At 40.7% G+C, this 20,107-nt stretch overlaps 2 protein-coding genes across 3 annotated transcripts in view; both read left to right on the top strand.

Annotated features, from left to right (window-relative positions):
- LOC123755963 (protein singed wings 2) overlaps positions 1 to 5,271 on the top strand; it is a 76,790-nt gene extending 71,519 nt beyond the window's left edge. For both annotated transcript variants that reach the window (XM_069300243.1, XM_069300244.1), the window contains exon 11: positions 4,873 to 5,271. In XM_069300243.1, coding sequence (XP_069156344.1) covers positions 4,873 to 5,139 — 267 coding nt within the window. In that variant the 3' untranslated portion in view covers positions 5,140 to 5,271. The remainder of the gene's footprint in view (positions 1 to 4,872) is intronic.
- The window catches only part of LOC123755962 (aldehyde dehydrogenase X, mitochondrial), a 149,254-nt gene that overhangs the window by 68,123 nt on the left and 61,024 nt on the right, over positions 1 to 20,107 (top strand). The window lies entirely within an intron of this gene.

The raw sequence follows: 20,107 nt of genomic DNA, 5'->3' as shown, positions 1-20,107 counted from the left end.
CTCACACCAGCTATCGATCTATCAGTTCTAATGCTGATGTTAGTGGCTGAGATCGTGTGCTCTGGCCCGGTGGTTGTTTCAGCACTGTACCTAAATTGTGGTGACTGTTTTCTAGGGGGTGCGTGAGCCGGGAGTGATTCTCCAGTACTCGGGCTGCGTGCCCCTAGGGTTTCCTTCCCTAAGTGCCCTGTAAGTACTGCCCTTGGGGCTTGGAGTTACCTTCCACAAGTTCCTTGGGTTCTGCCCCTGCTAGGCCATTACTGCTTGGTTTTCGGCTGCCCTTTGTGTGCTAGGTTGTTCTGTCTCCCTTGTTCCCTTTGGAATAGGGTGCAGTTTGTACTGGTAGGGGGCGCAGGATACTGTGCAGCTTGTTTTCACCAATCATAGCAGCCAGCTTTGTTCCACCTGGGTACGCTGACCTCTTGCGGGGTTTTCTGTTTCCTTTTGTTTGTCTGCCTGGTGGAGGGGAGTCTGCCTTGGTTCTTGCCCCCTGTGTACTGAGTACACTTCCTTCTTCCAGTGGTTCCCCCTGCTAGGTCCCCACGAGTGTACACTTCTCGGGGGTTCAGTTCTTAGACAGTTGTTTGATATTTGTGGGCTCCGGTTAGCAGTACCCTACCTGGGATTACCTGGGCGTGAGTCCCTGTAGGTAAACGCTCAGGACCTTGGGAAACCCCGTGGGGGCGCATGGGTTTGATGGATGTAGCCCCGGAGTCCCCCCTTGCTTTGTGCGAGTTCGAGGGTTGCTCTGTCCTCTTGTCTCAGGGTGACTCAGGCCTTCTTCCACTGGCGATGCTCCCGGAATCTTCTCGGCTATGTTGTATTGTGACACGTTCGTGCCTATGTTCTGCAGGTGAGTTTATGCGGTCTGGTATCTCTTTCGGCCAGGCGCTGGTTCATGGTTTTTGGATACGTATATAAGAACATCAAAACACAGGTGACTGCAACAGGATTATTGGGCCATACAAGGTGGCTCCTATTTATACCCATCCAGTCCCACTGTTATGTATGTCCAGCCCATGGTTGAGTCCAGATAGGGGCCCTCCCTCCACCAGGTTACGAGGTACAATGGTGGGGGTATATGTTATGGGGTAAGTGTTCCTGTCTGAATGTTTTGAGGTGACATTTTGCTGCAGTTTTCATGCTGTGGATGCGTGTTGGGGATTGGTTGTGGATTTTTGTTTGGCCTTTCCGTGCTTCCTGGGGCCATACTTGTTCACCTGGGTAAATGGTTGCATGGGGGTCATGGTCCCATTTGTCATAGTCTTATCTGGGTCACTCATTCCTTGCCTGGCTTAGCCCTTCCATATACATTGGATTCTCTGTACGGTACTTACCTAGTTATGTTTGCGGGAGTTGAGCTCTGACTTTTTGGTCCCACTTCTCACCTGTCATTCTCTCACGTGCAGGTTCCTGGGCCTGCTGGGCTATATCTTATTTGTGCTTGAAGCTGTGTGTGGTGTCATCCTCCACCACATCGCTTATGCTTTCTGCTTGTCTACTACTCTGATACTGCAATACTTCTTTCCCATGTCTCTCTGGCTCGTTTGGGCTCTCCTTCCACCGGTGTCCCTTTGTGCGTGTGCCCCTGGGGTCCCGTAGTCGGTCTTTCTCTGCTTTGTCCCTTCCTTTGGGAATCTTAAATGTGGTGATCATATCCTCGTAGCTCGTACTCCTTGGTTCGGGTACTGGTCTGGTGGCGTACCTTTGCACCTCTTTTCCTTTTCATCTTGTCTTGGGGCGTGTCACACACCTATGTTGACGTGGATTGTTGGGACATGACCAGCGGCTCTGCGTATTGTTGGTCGTGTCCCTTTCATTCCCGTTTTGCTACTTGCCTTCTTCGTTCCTCATCTTCCTTCTATGCTTTTGTCCCTGGCCATTGGTGCTGGGGCTTTTCCTCTGGTCGTTTCTTGTATTTTTCGGTTTTCTCATTTTATCCTGCACATGGTTGTGTGTTTTGTTTGTGCCTTTTGGCTCTATTATTGTCAGGTTTGGGTTCCTGGTTTCCTGGCTTACCTGGCCTGTTGGCGTTTTCACGGTCTCTCGGTTTCCCTTCTCTAGACTCGCGCGTCAGGACTGTCGTCTCCGATCTCCTGGTAGGCGTGCAGACGAGCGAGCGTTGGGATATTTTTCTGTCCGGAGGACGTTCCATCTCCTTCTTTGCCGGCTGGGGTTTCCGGCTCTGCTGGCTTCTTGGTCGCACCTGAGATCTTCCCACAGCTCCGCATCTTACTAGGCTCGATTGGCCACGGCAGGGCCGGCTCGGTTCTGCCTCGATTCTTTCACCTTCTGTTGGTGGTCGGTTGGCTTCGTTGATGGTGTCCCACCTGCATGCTTCTTCTTGGTGGCAGTGTGGGGTTTTTCGCGGTCCTTCCTTTTCCTTCAGTCCCTTCATCGGTAGCTGCGTTTGTTGGCGTGGTCTTGTCCTTTTGTGGAGGTTTGGGGCCGTCATCTTGCCCCATACTGTCGCCTCATATTGTGCGGCGCTGGCGGAGTTGCATCAGCTTGCTTTCGGTATTGATGTAACTTCTGCGCCGTTTCGCAAACTGTCTCGTGCATTGTTTCACCTGCAGCCTGCTCTTGCGCCGCCTGAGCCGTCCTGGTCATTGGACTCATATGAAACTGAAGAAAGGCAGTTAGAACAGAAAGCAATTCAGGAAATAAAGAAAAATCCAAAATATTTCTTCTCATATGCGAAATCAAAAGCAAAAACCACTGCCAGTATTGGACCTATTCGTACAAGTGAAGGTTCATACACGGAGGATGACAAAGAAATTAGTGAAATCCTAAAAAAGCAGTATGAGGACATGTTTAGCACTCCAATAAACAACAGGAAGGTGGAAGATCCAGACAATTTCTTTATGCGGGATATTCAAACCCCTGTAAATATAACTGATATAAACACGAGCGCACTAAATTTTGAAAAAGAAATTGAAAACATGCCCATGCACTCGGCCCTAGGTCCAGACTCATGGAATTCAATATTTATAAAGAAATGCAAAGTGCCAGTAGCACAGGCACTCAGTATAGTGTGGAGGAAGAGCTTGGACACGGGGGAGATACCAGATGCACTTAAAGTAGCAGACATAGCCCCTCTACACAAGGGAGGGAGTAAAGCATTGGCAAAAAATTATAGACCAGTTGCACTAACATCGCACATCATAAAAGTATTTGAGAGAGTGATTAGGAGTCAGGTCACCAATTTCATGGAGACCAATGACCTTCACAACCCAGGCCATCATGGATTTCGAGCAGGAAGATCGTGCCTCTCACAGCTACTTGAGCACTACGACAAAGTCACTGAGGCATTAGAAGAAAAACAGAATGCTGATGTGATATACATGGACTTCGCAAAGGCTTTCGATAAATGTGACCATGGCGTGATAGCACACAAAATGAAGTCAATGGGAATAACCGGTAAAGTAGGACGCTGGATACTCAGTTTTCTGTCAAACAGGACTCAGCGAGTAACGGTCAACCATATAAAATCTAGTCCAAGTGCAGTGAAAAGCTCTGTACCTCAGGGTACAGTCCTTGCACCACTGCTTTTCCTTATTCTCATATCAGATATAGACAAAAATACAAGTCACAGCTTCGTATCATCCTTTGCAGATGACACAAAAATCAGTATGAAAATTACCTCGGCTGAGGACATTGAAAAACTTCAAGCTGATATTAATAAAGTTTTCGACTGGGCATCAGAAAATAACACGATGTTTAACAGTGATAAATTCCAGGTACTCAGGTACGGTAAAAATGAGGACCTTAAACATAATATAGAGTACAAAACACAATCAAATGTACCCATAGTAGGAAAACAGCATGTAAAGGATTTGGGAATAATAATGTCTGACGACCTAACGTTTAAGGAGCATAACCAAGCAAATATTGCGACAGCCAGAAAAATGATAGGATGGATTACGAGAACTTTCAAATCCAGGGATCCCATCACAATGGTTGTACTCTTCAAGTCACTTGTGTTGTCCCGTCTTGAGTACTGCTCAGTACTCACTTCCCCCTTCAGAGCAGGAGAGATTGCTGAAATAGAGGGAATATAGAGAACATATATGGCAAGCATAGACGCAATAAAGCACCTAAATTATTGGGATCGTCTCAAAGCCCTCCAAATGTACTCACTAGAAAGAAGACGAGAGAGATATCAAATAATATACACCTGGAAGATACTGGAGGGCCAAGTACCAAATCTACACAGTAAAATAACAATGTACTGGAGTGAACGATATGGAAGAAAATGTAGAATAGAACCAGTGAAGAGCAGAGGTGCCATAGGCACAATCAGAGAACACTGTATAAACATCAGAGGTCCGCGGTTGTTCAACGTCCTCCCAGCAAGCATAAGAAATATTGCCGGAACAACCGTGGACATTTTCAAGAGGAAACTAGATTTATTCCTCCAAGGAGTGCTGGACCAACCGGGCTGTGGTGGGTATGTGGGCCTGCGGGCCGCTCCAAGCAACAGCCTGGTGGACCAAACTCTCACAAGTCAAGCCTGGCCTCGGGCCGGGCTTGGGGAGTAGAAGAACTCCCAGAACCCCATCAACCAGGTATCAACCAGGACAGAATGCTCTTTTCTTTTTCTCCTCTGTTTGTTGTGGCCCCTTCGGTTCAGGATTGTTCTCCAAGGCTCCTTGGAGAACATATATTATTTCTTATTGAAATATTTCTTTTGAAGTGGATTTCATGAGTATGTGGTGTAAAAGTGTGTATGGAGTGCAAATACTACCTTTGTAATGGATCTGATGTTTTTATACATGAAGTAAATACAATGAGAAAAAGTGCTTTTGTAAGTGAGGGAACTTATGTAGTGAATTTTGTATTTAAGTAATGTAAGGTGTGTTGCTTCTGCAGGACCTAGTGTACTACCAGAGCATCAAGATGAACTTCTTCAATATTAGATGTGCAAACTGGAGTACCAATGCTGGCCAACAGGTTATCAGGCTTGATGTGAAAGCCTTGTGTGCTCCTGAGCCACCACTTCTTCAGCCACTTGACATGCTCAACATCTGCATGGGAATCCTCCTCCTCCTCCTCATGCTCAACTTCCTCCACAACTTTATTCAATACCGCAGACATGGTAAACTTCCCTGGATTATCATCAAACTTCCTTGCTGCTGATTCACTACACTTGAACCCTAACTTACAAGATGTATGGGAATAATAATGCCACTGTTGAGGTTGTTGACGTTCTCTGGTCAAATGTGAAATTCCATCAAAGTTTTCCTTGTTTTTATATTATATATATATATATATATATATATATATATATATATATATATATATATATATATATATATATATATATATATATATATATATATATATATATATATATATATATATATATATATATATATATATATATATATATATATATATATATATATATATATATATATATATATATATATATATATATATATATATATATATATATATATATATATATATATATATATATAAAACAAACACACACACACACACACACACAGGTCTTGAATCAGGATGATAACCTGATAATTGTAAATGCCTACAGCCCACCAGCAAGCAACACGTGGACAAAGGAAGAACTGGATGACAAACGAGAGGGCCTCATAATGGTCATGAGAGATATTATTGTACAAGCAGATAAAGATAAATCACGACTGTTGATACTAGGGGACTTCAACTTTAGAGCAATAGACTGGGAGGCCTATGAAGCAAGAACGGAGGACTTTTGGACATGCAGATTTGTGAACCTCATTCTGGAGACATTCTTGTATCAACACATAAAGCAAGCCACAAGAATGAGGGAAGGAGATATACCGTCAGTACTGGATCTAGTATTCACCAGGAAAGAAGAAGATATTTTTGACATCCAGTACCTTCCTCCCTTGGGAAAGAGTGATCACGTCCTGTTAGACATTAAATATGCTTTAAGATATCATCTAGAAGAAAATGGGGACATTGAAACAGTTGATAAACTCGATTTAAAGAGAGGCAACTATGGGGAACTTCGAAAATTTTTTAATGAGTGTAATTGGACAGAATTGTTGCTAGGCAGGGAAGTAAATGAAATGTATGCCAAATTTTTAAAACTATACGAGGAAGGCACACAAACATTCATACCAAAACAGAGATGCAGGACCAGAAAACAGGATTGGTTCGACAGAAATTGTGAGAGGGCAAGAGACCAAAAGACACAAAAATGGAATCAGTATAGGAAGAGGCCAAACCCCCAAACATACCAGCGATACAAAGATGCGAGAAACAATTATACAGCAGTAAGGAGAGAGGCAGAAAGAAATTTTGAAAAAGGGATAGCAGATAAATGTAAAACAGAACCGGGCCTATTCTACAAATTCATAAACAACAAATTGCAGGTAAAGGATAATATCCAGAGGTTGAAAATGGGAAACAGATTCACGGAAAATGAAAAGGAAATGTGTGAAACATTAAATGAAAAGTTCCAAAGTGTGTTTGTACAAAATGAAATCTTCAGAGAACCAGACACAATAAGAATTCCAGAGAACAACATAGAGCGGATAGAGGTGTCTAGAGATGAAGTGGAAAATATGCTAAAGGAGCTCAGGAGGAACAAAGCAGCTGGCCCAGATGGCGTTTCACCATGGGTTCTGAGAGAATGTGCATCTGAGCTCAGCATTCCACTTCACCTGATCTTTCAGGCATCCCTGTGTACAGGAATCGTAGCAGACGTGTGGAAACAGGCTAACATAGTTCCAATCTACAAAAGTGGCAGCAGGGAAGACCCCCTCAATTATAGACCTGTATCATTGACAAGTGTAATAGTGAAAGTATTGGAAAAGCTAATCAAAACTAAATGGGTAGAACACCTGGAGAGAAATGATATAATATCAGACAGACAGTATGGTTTTCGATCAGGAAGATCCTGTGTATTGAATTTACTCAGTTTCTATGATCGGGCCACAGAGATATTACAGGAAAGAGATGGCTGGGTTGACTGCATCTATCTGGACCTAAAAAAGGCTTTCGACAGAGTTCCACATAAGAGGTTGTTCTGGAAACTGGAAAATATTGGAGGGGTGACAGGTAAGCTTCTATCATGGATGAAAAATTTTCTGACTGATAGAAAAATGAGGGCAGTAATCAGAGGCAATGTATCGGAATGGAGAAATGTCACAAGTGGAGTACCACAGGGTTCAGTTCTTGCACCAGTGATGTTTATTGTGTACATAAATGATCTACCAGTTGGTATACAGAATTATATGAACATGTTTGCTGATGATGCTAAGATAATAGGAAGGATAAGAAATTTAGACGATTGTCATGCCCTTCAAGAAGACCTGGACAAAATAAGTATATGGAGCACCACCTGGCAAATGGAATTTAATGTTAATAAATGTCATGTTATGGAATGTGGAATAGGAGAACATAGACCCCATACAACCTATATATTATGTGAGAAATCTTTAAAGAATTCTGATAAAGAAAGAGATCTAGGGGTGGTTCTAGATAGAAAACTATCACCTGAGGACCACATAAAGAATATTGTGCAAAGAGCCTATGCGATGCTTTCTAACTTCAGAATTGCATTTAAATACATGGATGGCGATATACTAAAGAAATTGTTCATGACTTTAGGCCAAAGCTAGAATATGCAGCTGTTGTGTGGTGCCCATATCTTAAGAAGCACATCAACAAACTGGAAAAGGTGCAAAGACATGCTACGAAGTGGCTCCCAGAACTGAAGGGCAAGAGCTGCGAGGAGAGGTTGGAAGCATTAAACATGCCAAAACTAGAAGACAGAAGAAAAAGAGGTGATATGATCACTACGTACAAAATAGTAACAGGAATTGATAAAATCGACAGGGAAGGATTCCTGAGACCTGGCACTTCAAGAACAAGAGGTCATAGATTTAAACTAGCTAAACACAGATGCCGAAGAAATATAAGAAAATTCACCTTCGCAAATAGAGTGGTAGACGGTTGGAACAAGTTAAGTGAGAAGGTGGTGGAGGCCAAGACCGTCAGTAGTTTCAAAGCGTTATATGACAAAGAGTGCTGGGAAGACGGGACACCACGAGCGTAGCTCTCATCCTGTAACTACACTTAGGTAATTACACACACACACACACACACACACACACACACACACACACACACACACACACACACACACACACACACACACACACACACACATACACACAAAAGCTAAGGAAACAAAGGTGCCACAAAAACATTAGAAAATTTTCTTTTGCAAACAGAATGGTAGACGGTTGGAACAAGTTAAGTGAAGTGGTGGTGGAGGCCAAAACCGTCAGTATTTTCTAAGTGTTATACGACAAAGAATACTGGGAAGATGGGACACCACGAGCGTAGTTTTCATCCGGTTACTAAGCCTAGGTAATTACTTAGGTAATTACACAAGTAGGGATTGCAGATGCTGGAGATTGAGTTTTCAGGTGATATGATCTGGCTGAGATAATTTATTTTTTGTTTGTTGAGAGTGCATCAGCATCATCATCAATACATTCATTATCTTTATAATGATATTGTCAGCCATTATAATTATTATTGTATAATCATTAGCTAAATTTTATCATTATTAACTTCTTCATGGTATACATCATTGGATGGCATATACAGTACTACAGTACTAGTACAGTATTTAAAACTGTTATCATATTCTTGCCATATATGTGCTCTTGCCTTATGAACACATACCAGATGTGTTCTGGTGCTATTGCAGTCACATTTAGGATTTTTTAATTTTCTCAAATTTGCTAAAAATAGTACAGTATTTTTGGTACAGTAAATTCTTGAGTAACTGAATTGTTTGGGATCGAACTGACAATGTACATACTGTGAAGCCTAACATACACACTAAAATGGATTTTACATACTACTTTATATACATACTCTTTAACCCTTACACTGCTATAATCACTATCTGGGATTTCCTCCAATGTGCAAATCATCATATGTGAGTGATCCTTATGGATTATTATTACTCCTTTTTATGCACATCTGGATGAAGGACTTTCAAATAGCATAGCAGTTGAAAGGTCAAACTATAATATGCATATTATAAAGCATAATATCAACACTTTTCAAGCCTATTATGCACACTATTAAGCCTATCATACATGCTGTAAAGCCTGTGAAGATAAATATTCACACCTTAAACCCTGTATACTGTAAAGCCTAATATATACACTGTAAAGCCAAATATGTATACTGTATGGTACAGTATAACATTCAAATTTTGAACTGGATATAGAATCCATATAACAAAGGTTTACTGTATGTGGAAAGTGGGAGGAGGTGCTTCAACAAGTGTGTGCAAAAAGAGGTAAAGAGGAAAAGGAAGGTTTACAGAGAGAAGAAACTTACTTGCTGGAAGATTGGAGTGGCTTGATTTGCTCTTTTTTTCTTCAAGCAAGCAGTCCCTTGATGGTGGGTTAACAATTTTCCAATGCCTTTTATCCCAAATTACATGATAAGATCATTTGCCAAGATGCTTTTTATTGTGAAGTGGGAAGGTTGGGTGAATTTGACAGACCCAGAGAGTCTGACAATGTCCTGGGCACCTGGGCAGCTTGTAGGAGCTGTCTCAAGTAGTAACTGAGGTACTGATGTAGAAAGATTTACGTTGCTCAAAAGCCCTGTTTTTAACTTTCCACTGAAGACACTAAATAAGAAGATTTACTATATAAAATGAATAAGAAAATTTGTGTAATGCAATGGAAGTTGCTAGATATTTTACCGACATATTTTTGCTATGGTTAGGAAATTGCAGGAAGATTAGGAAGCACAACTTGGAGACAATCATAGCCATCCCATGTGGCTTAACTGTAAAGCTTTCCTCCATTGCAGCCATGATTAGTTGTTAAATTTACTCTTAATCACTGTAGTACAGCATATCAAAATGCAGAAGATTCTGTAACAAATATATGAGTGGTTAGGTGTGCTCTGTATCTTGTGTTCAGGAAATGGATGGCTCCATTTTCATATGTTTATTACATCTTGTGTTCAAGAAGTGGGTATTACCAGTATCATATGTTAACTGTATCTTGTTTCTTGTTTTCAAGAGAGTATTGTGATGAATGGGAAATCATAAGGGCTGACTTACGTTATAATAAAAGACAGGACAAAACAGTTGAAAAACTCTGTAGTTCATTTGTATGTTTTCTTACGATGAATAGGATACTATAATGTTAAAAAGGACTTGAATACTTTCCACCATAATCTGTAATGAAGCAGGACTTGTGATTGTTCATTTTATTTTGTGTTCTGATAAGCAAGTGGCTGCCAGTATAAAATGCTCTATTTAATCATCAATAATAGAAGATAAGCTGCCATAGTAGAATATTGAGTCCACTAGTCAACTTTTAATGGTACCTTATATTCAGCCAGAGTTCAGGATTCCAAACTATAATGAGTGACTAGTCAACAGGTTTCTGTCATATTGTGATTTCATTAGTTCATAATTTTATATGAACTTCAACAATGAATCAGTAACTGGCATTATCTCCTACTGGTTCCAGACTTTCCTTAAATGTACCATTAAACATTGTTCACTTCAGTGATAGACTTTGTAACCGTCACACACTCGTGCTATTGTTGACAGGTAGCTATAATTATTGATATAATTATCTGGACATTAGAACAAGATGGAGCTCATGGTTTTTGTGTGAAGGGTAATAATGACAGGAATATCTCTTCATAACCTGTTCATCACTATATATGTATCAGACTTCATCTATCCTAATTATCCTCTTTCAGTCATGACTCAATTCTTTATCAGTCATTGTTAACATTGAAATGATCCTTTTTGTCTCGTCATTTATGCTTGACACTGATGTGATCATTGAATTAGATTTGTAAAGTAATTTTTATGTAGTTTTCTATATAATTTCTATACAGTGCTAAAAGTGTACTGGATTTATTATGCTCAAGATGGAATATTGTTATTTTAACAAAAGGAAGTGAATATGTTACTTGTAATCTGCTTTCTCTGTGTTGCATTAAGATTATTTTGACCTTCACCTACATTGATTGCTTTGAATAAAATATTAATTGAATAAATAAAAGAAGGATATTTTTTCTAGCTAGAATGTTAGTTTTGTGTAACTTTGATAAGCTTTTAATTACAAGTGACAGCTTAGTATGGTGCAGCCTGTGTCTTATTGACCAAGCTTGTAGTCAGTTTTGGCTGGGAAAGTACAATTTGATATCTTCAGTCCCCGCTAACCTGATACTTGCCAGTTGTAGAATGTCTCAGATATTCAGATAAATAATTTGATTCTAAGAAGATTTATTAAGTTACAACCATATGTACTTTTGTACTTAGTGCATATGTAAGATTGTATTTATGTACTTGTAACATTGATTTATGTACTCACTTAGTTGTACTCGCCTAGTTGTGCTTGCGGGGGTTGAGCTTTGGCTCTTTGGTCCGCGCCTCTCAACTGTCAATCAACTAGTAAATTTCATGTACGTATGCTTTTTATTACATGGTAAAGAAAGCTTTGCATACATAATCATCCTTAGGACTTGAGGTTGCTATAAACCTGTGCACACAAAGTGCCAAGGGCTATTACAATGTACAAAACATTTCCTAGCGAAGGCTGCATGTTTGGCATTTAATTTGTTGTATATATATCTACACGTACTTACTCTTAGGAAATGTTTGTAGAGACTGATTTTTGTCAGAAATGGAATAAGCACCATTAAATTTGTTTTCATAATTCACTCACGAACTGGCAGCTCTGGTCAGTCTGCATTGCAAAAAAAAAAAAAAAAAAAAAAAAAAAAAAAAAAAAAAAAAAAAAACTGATACTGCTGAAGGCCATCAATAATCCTTAACCTGTTACAACTGACAGACTATGCCAAAGGTAGTCATTGTGGTTTGGAATAGTTATGTCCTGAACTTTCTATACACCATACTGTGGTCAGGACAGCAACAAAATTACTTGGTTGTACCATTGGTTGTGACCTGTAGATTTGATCAAGTGTTTGTTTCCAGTGATATTGACCATTTGCATTGTCTTGGTTTGATCAAGCTTTATTTTGTATGTGCAAGCATTTTTTGCCTATCTGCATTAGTATATAAGTTAGCTTGTGAATGAGTGTACAAGTTAGCTTGTGGATTTATGTATAGGTTAGCTTGTGAATGTGTGTATAAAGTAGCTTGTGGATGAGTGTGTAAGTTAGGTTGTGAATGAGTGTATGAAGTAGGTTGTTATCTTGAGATGATTTTGGGGCTTAGTGTCCCCGCAGCCCGGTCTTTGACCAGGCCTCCTTTTTGTTACACACCCCCAGGAAGCAGCCCGTAGCAGCTGTCTAACTCCCAGATACCTATTTACTGCTAGGTAACAGGGGCATCAGGGTGAAAGAAACATTTTGCCCATTTGTCTCCACCTCCACCAGGGATCGAACCCAAAACCTCAGGACTACGAATCCAAAGCGCTGTCCACCCAGCTGTCAGGCGCCCTGTTGTGAATGAGTGTATGAGGTATGTTCTGAATGAGTGCATAAGGTAGGTTGTAAATGAGTCTATAAGTTAGCTTCAGAATAGCTTGTGAATGAGTGTTAAGTTTACTTGTGAATAGGTATTAAGTTAGCTTGTGAATGAGTGTTAAGTTAGCTTGTGAATGAGTGTTAAGTTATCTTGCTTCAGTATTAACCCTAGTGTTCAAGTACTACTTAATGAAGCATATTGCTCAGTGCAAAGTCTGTGAAGGAAGTGTTTGTGTTCAGTTCCTTCATTAGTAGTTGAGTTTAGAAGTCACATGTAAACAATAAGATATTGAGAATGACACTCTTGGTCCCTTAACTAAACAAGTGCTCTTGGTAAATGACTGCTGCTGCTGCTGTTGTTAGTGTTGTCAATGTTGACAGCTGCACACAGATTTTAGGGATTAAAATAATCTATTTTCTGGGTGAAAGCCCCTTGTGGCTCCCTGAAGCTACTATAATGATACAGTATAGTGCCATACTACAATGTGCCATTAGTCGCAGACTTATTGGCCTACTATGGACCAGGAGCCAGAACCTGGCCCCCTCAGAGAGACAGGGAGCAGTAGTTCTGTGAAATTTTTGTTGTAAATTTATTCATGTTAGCCACCACCAAGGGAAGGCAACCAGAAAGTTAGTGAAACAAAACAGACCACTGCTGTGGTCGAGGCATCTTCCGGTATACGTGGTGCTCTTCCCCGACTGCAAGGCCGTCGGGGTCGATGCCTTCAGGCAGGACTGGGCGAGGTGGGGTTACCTGTACCTCTTTTCCCCGGTTCAGTTGTTGCTCCAGGTCCTGGCTCGCTTAGAGACTTACCATGGGAGAGATGTCATTCTGGCTCCTTGGTGGCCGGCCCAGCTTTGGTTTCAGGCGCTGCTTTCTTGGTGTCCAAACCCGAGGGGTCTTTCCTTGGCTCTTCCAGGACCGTCATTTTATGCCGATTACTGTCGCCTTGTATCGTGAGGTACTGGCGGAGCTACTCCAGCTTGCATTCAGTGTTGTTGTTACTTCTGCCCCTTTCTGCAAGATGTCTTGTGCGTTGTTTCACCTCCAGCCAGCTCATGCTCCTCCTGAGCCATCCTGGTCTCTGAACCGTGTGCTCTATTTTCTCTCTGCTCCTCAGTTTGTTGTGGCCCCCTTTGGTTCAGGATTGTTTTTCTAAGGCTGTTTTTCCTGTTGGCACTGGCCTCTGGGGGGTCAGGTCGGGAAACTTCATGCTCTTATCCGGCTTAAGGGTGTCTGCTTCTTCGGTCCTGGTGGTAGGTTTGTTTAGTTGCAGCGGACTCCTTCGTTTCTGGCGAAGGATGAGACTGCTGCTTTCTGGAAGGGTCCTTGGGTTGTTGATGCTTTGCTGGTCAGGCCAGGGGTGCATCATGTGTTATGTCTGGTTGCGGCTCTCCGCCATTATTTGCACGCCACAGCTTCGGTGGCCAGGGATGCGCTTTTGGTTGACCCAGTTTCCCTCCTTCCCTGTTCCCGGGCTCGGGTGTCTCAGGTCGTCCGCAGGGTTATTAAGTCTAGCCACCCTACAGTCTATCCTCATGCCCATGACGTTCATAAGCTTGCTGCACTTGCATCCGTCTTTAGCAACATGTCTTAGGTTGACATTCGGGTATGGGGTTTTTGGAGGTCGAACAAGGTCCTGGCCGCTCCCTATATTGTCAATGTCCCTGGACCTGGTAGGGCCTGCATTGCATTGGGTCGGCGGTTGAAGCCAACTGTCTCGACTTCGTGTTGAGGAGTGAGAACTGACCACCTCCCGGGTAAGTGCTAGTGTTTTTCCTTGTCTTTGGGTAGTTAGCTCCAGGGAGTCGACGGGGCTCCCCTCAGAAAACCAGCGTTGAATGTAATGAAATGACATTTTCTGGGTGAGACCCGGAGACTTCCCGGCATCCCTCTCTCTCCCCGCAGTTGGCAATGTTTTCACGTGTGTTTGACATCCAGCCTAAGAATTGCCGGTTGGATTGCCAGCGTGAGGATCTGAGGCTCCTCCTTCCCCCTCCCAGGGGAGGGGCGGGGGGTTGTGCAGATAGCGGTGTGGCAACATGATGACGCCATACTCGTTTGCTAATTTTCGTGTGGGAGTTCTGTCCACTCGTTCAGCTTTCGGTAGCAATATTTTCACCAGAATAGGGGTTTGTTTTGGGGTGCCTATCTTTCTGGGTGCCAGACCCGGTCGATGGCAGACATAGAATGCTCCCAACCACACGGGAGTTTCTATTGGAGATTGCTCCTCGTGCTTCTCTGAGGGGGCCAGGTTCTGGCTCGTGTTGCCTGGTAGGCAAGAACTCCATGCACTTTGACTGATGCCAGAAAGCTAATAGTTACATATAAGCCTGGATAGCTCTGGGAAGCCTTCAAGCCTTCCCCAGAAAAGGGCGTTTCATTACATTCAACGCTGTTTTTTTTTTTTTAGTTTGAGTCCAATGTGGTCCTCGGTTATGCCAATTATGGAAATGTTATCATATCTACGAGGCTTTTGGTATCAAAGTTTGATGGTGAATGTGAGTGATTAAGGACCAAATGTTTTAACCATTATTATATCAGAACCTTTTTTTAGAGTTTACATGAAATTAATTCCTGAAGACTTTCCAGCCTCTACAGTTAATGGATGGCTTGAACAAAATTCTTCAATAATTATACACTGTATACTTTTTATGGTGCTCTTGTATGTATATATATATATATATATATATATATATATATATATATATATATATATATATATATATATATTTTTATTTTTATTTTGTTATACAGTACAGTATTTACAAACAAAATCCTATATATAAATTTTATGTCTAAAATATAAATTAAAGTTTTGTTATTAAGAGTCGATTATATTTTTGTCAAATGTGCTATAATCTTTGTTGCTAGTAAACCATATTTTAATCAAGTTGGCATATCATTTTAAAATCTCACTGTAAAAATTGTCAAATAGTGCAAGCAATATGTCATGACTTTGTGATATTAAATTGCATCTATAAGAAGAGACAACACAAGAACTCCAGGATAAATGCATCTACAGAAGGCCTGTTGGTCAATGTGAGGCAGCTCCAGACTCATATTAATGTCTAAGCTACACTTGAAATAATCTAACAAGACTATGTTTATGTTTACCCAGTAATATCTCTCATAAATCTACAACCATATTCCCAAACCAGTATTTACCAAGGACTTCGGTCTCTGGGCCGACGATTGTGAATCTAACCATTTTTTATCGTGAAAAATTGATTGATTTGAGCAATTTCTTGTGTATATTCTGGGAAAGCTTTCCTCTGTATCTCCTCAAGCCTTCCACCTGGCTTCCTCCACACCCTGGTATAGTAACACATCAAATACTAATCAATCACGAGCACCACCCAGAGACCAGGACCAAGCTCAATAAAGACAGGGAAATGAGGATATAGATCAACCACATTACTCAAATTCAAATTTAAAAACTATAGTCATAAATGTTTGTACATTTATAGCTGTGTTAGTTTCCACAAATTTACATAGTTATTTACCTAAGAGATAATCATAGTTATGCTGTAGTATAACATGTAATCACTATAATCACAAATACCAAATCAACAACATTATATTGCAGCAAATTGATGAAGACAGGACCTTGGAGTCAGAATCCACAAATCACAAAGTTGAAAAACAAGTGGGAACTGCAGAAAGAAAAAGCCAATCAACTCCTAGGAATAGTTAGACGCAACTTTGGTTTTAGGGAAAAGGAAGTTGTTATTCAAATGTATAAATTTATGGTTTGGGGTGCAACCAAAAATCATTACAGAACTAAGTTGACCCCTAAACCAGGACCTGTTGAAGGCCACGGGGTTAACACTGCAAACCAGACATAAAATACAAACAACAAATATTTATTCAGGTAAAGTACATACATACAAGGTGAGATACAGTACAAAAGTTGATGGATTTATAGATAGAGCTAGTACATACAATGCCTAAAGCCACTATTACGCAAAGCGTTTCGGGCAGGAAAAACACTAAAACTAAAACTTAATACTAATTGAGATTAAAGTATAAATTGTGTTGAGAAAAAAAAAAAAGAAAAAAGGGGGGGGCCATGGCAGAAAAAAGCAAAAATACAATTTGGTCAACAAACAGCATTGTTTAAAATAGTAGATATGGGTTGACATTTTGGGGGTGATGTAGGTTCCATTGAGTTAATTAGGTAGTACTGTACTTAGTTTTTATCTTAAACTGGTTGGGAGAGGTACAGTCTTTAACATAATTGGAAAGGTCATTCCACATTCGAGGTCCCTTGATTTGTAAAGCATTTCTAGTTTGACTAAGTCGTACTCTTGGAATATCAAATAGGTATTTGTTTCTGGTGTGGTGCTCATGGGATCTGTTACAACCTTCTAGGAAGCTTTTAAGGTCAGGATTGACATTACAGTTCAGCATTTTATATACATAAAATACACATGAGAGGATGTGCAGTAACTTAATATCTAACATATTCAGAGATTTGAGTAAGGGTACCGAGTGATATCTGGGGCCAGAGTTAGATATTGTCCTAATAGCAGCTTTGTGTTCAGTAATTAGAGGACGTAAATGATTTTGGGTAGTAGAACCCCAAGCACAAATACCATAGTTGAGATAAGGATAGATGAGAGAGTAATAGTGTCACCAGGGCAGGGTGAGGTACATAATATCTGATCTTAGAAAGAATGCCAACAGTTTTTGAATTTTTTTTTTATATACTGTATTTAGAATGTGTCCCTGGAAATTCAGCTTTGGGTCAATGAGAACGCCAAGGAATTTGCCATCTACTTTGTTACAAATTTGGGTATTGTTAATCCTGAGATTTATTTGATTTGAGGATTTATTGCAAAACAAAATATAGAAAGTTTTGTCAATATTGAGGGTGAGTTTGTTGGTAGTTAGCCAAAGATGGACTTTATTTAGCTCAGTATTCACTGTGACATTTAGAGCAAGGGGGTCAGGACTGGAGTAAATTAAGGTCTATTTACATCAGCAAATAGAATTGGTTTGAGATGTTGGGAGGCATTTGGAAGGTCATTAATGTAGATGAGAAAGAGGAGAGGGCCAAGTATGCTGCCCTGGGGAACATCAATGTTGATGGGTAGGGTGGTAGAAATTGAATTATTCGCAGAAACATATTGGAGCCTGTCAGTAAGGTAAGACTTAAGGTGCTGCAGGGAGTGACCTTTGACTCCATAATGTTGTAATTTAAGAAGAATGTTTTGGTGGTTGACAGTGTCAAAAGCCTTACACAGGTCCACAAATAACCCAATAGGGAACTCATTTTTATCAAGAGCTGCATGTATCAAGTTAATTATACTAATAAGTGCATCGTTTGTGCTTTTTTGGGGTCTGAAGCCATATTGACAAAGAGCTAAGTATATTGAGTTTGGCTAGATAAGAGTAAAGCTGCTTGTAGATAAGTTTTTCAAATATTTTAGACAAGTTTAGCAGGATTGATATAGGTCTGTAGTTAACATCAATGAGGTCACCACATTTGTGGACAGGGGTTACTCTCGCTTTTTTTTTTTTTTAGAATATCTGGAAAGGTTTAGAGTTCAAGTGACTTGTTGAAGAGCAATGCAATAGCAGGGGCTAAAGATCTGGAGGCTTTTTTGTAAATTAAAGTGGGTATCTCCTCAAGGGCACTAGACTTTGTTTTAAGGGAAAGGATTATGTCAGTAACATCAGTGGAATTAGTAGGCATTAGGTACAGAGACTGTGGATAGTTACCTGTAAGATAGTCCTGAATATTAGTACTGGAAGATGGAATATCATTTGCAAGGGATGATCCAATGGAACTATTGAACTCAAAAGCAGTGTCAGAGGCTGAAAGCAGACCATCATTATTTGACAGGAATATTGGTTTGTTATTTAAAATCTTCTTTGATCCCAATATTTGTGAAATTGTGCTCCATGTTTTCTTAATGTTGCCCTTTGTGTGGGTAAATTTATCTTCATAGTATTTAATTTTGGCTCTAGCAGGACTAACATTGAAATGTTTAAAATGTTAAACAGTTTGGTGGATATTGATCCAGACAACTTCTTCAAAAGGTTATTTTTTTATTTTTTATTTTATTTATTTTATTTTATTTATATATATACAAGAAGGTACATTGGGTTTATGAGAATACATTGGATAGTACAGTATTTACATTCTTGTAAAGCCACTAGTACGCACAGCGTTTCGGGCAGGTCCTTAATCTAGCAGATAATTTTAAGTAGGTAATTTCAATCAGAATTGATAAATGATAGATACATTACAAGAGAAAAATGAGATGAGAGAGATAAGTAGGTATATTAAAGCACATTGTTATAATAAAGCTCTGATTAATTACATGTATGTTATATGTAACAAACAAGCAGCAATGGATTCAAACTCAACAAGCCACAATATAGGACAAAACAGGATGCACATTTTCACCCATAGTGAAAATAGGCAGTGCCGTTCACCCACGGCACTGCCTACCTGCCGACGCTGTAAATGCCTAAAAGACTGCTGCAATTTAAGAGCCAAATAGATCAAATCATCAGGACAAATGGGGGAACCTGTGGCCAGCTACTGGCTTCCTGTTATTATTTTTCCTGACCACACCTATATGTGTTTTCTTATCTTGAGATTATCTTGAGATGATTTCGGGGCTTTAGCGTCCCCGCGGCCCGGTCCCCGACCAGGCCTCCACCCCCAGGAAGCAGCCCGTCACAGCTGACTAACACCCAGGTACCTATTTTACTGCTAGGTAACAGGGGCATAGGGTGAAAGAAACTGCCCATTGTTTCTTGCCGGCGTCCGGGATCGAACCCGGGACCACAGGATCACAAGTCCAGTGTGCTGTCCACTCGGCCGACCGGCTCCCTGTTACCTGCCTCCGAAAACTAGCATCTTCACAGCAGAACTTTATGCTACTCTCTATGCTTTTTGTCAACTGCTTTCTCGCTGTCAATCCTCCTTTGTTGTTGTAGTTGACTCTCATAGTACTCTTATGGCTCTGAAGTCCTTTAATCCAGACCATCCGGGGGTAGTAGAGATTCAGCATTGGCCGATTCTAATCTCTAGTAGACTTAAGACAGTGGAGTTTTGCTGGGTTCCCAGCCATATTAGTGTGTCCTGAAATGAACGTGTGGATGCCTCCGCTAAGGAAGCTATCCGCACTTGTCCCATTTCCCGTAAAGGTATTCCTTGTTCAGACCTTTACCCAGTTATTCATTCCTCCATTCTTACCCATTGGCAGGGTTGTTGGTCTTCTGTTACTGGTAACAAACTGCATGCTCTTAAGAGTAGTGTGTCCCCATGGCCTTCCTCCTCCTATCATAACCGGTGGTGGGAAACGGCTCTGGCAAGGTTGTGTATTGGCCATACACGCTTAACTCATGGGCACTTAATGAAGCGCCGCCATGCTCCTTGTTGTCCAAACTACAGTGTCCCTCTTACAGTTACGCATATCTTTGTTGAATGTTTTGACTTCCAGGACGAACGTGTGTCATGCATTCCGACCGTCCCTCGCGGTCACTTGTCCCTCGATAGAATTCTTAGTGAATCGGATGCTTTTGATATCGTTTGCCTTATGCGTTTGTTTTCATATTGGCATCCTTAATGAGTTTTAG

This window comes from Procambarus clarkii, chromosome 43, assembly GCF_040958095.1.
Source record: "Procambarus clarkii isolate CNS0578487 chromosome 43, FALCON_Pclarkii_2.0, whole genome shotgun sequence".
Classification (NCBI taxonomy): Eukaryota; Metazoa; Arthropoda; class Malacostraca; order Decapoda; family Cambaridae; genus Procambarus; species Procambarus clarkii.
This window is presented reverse-complemented; position numbering and strand designations above follow the sequence as displayed.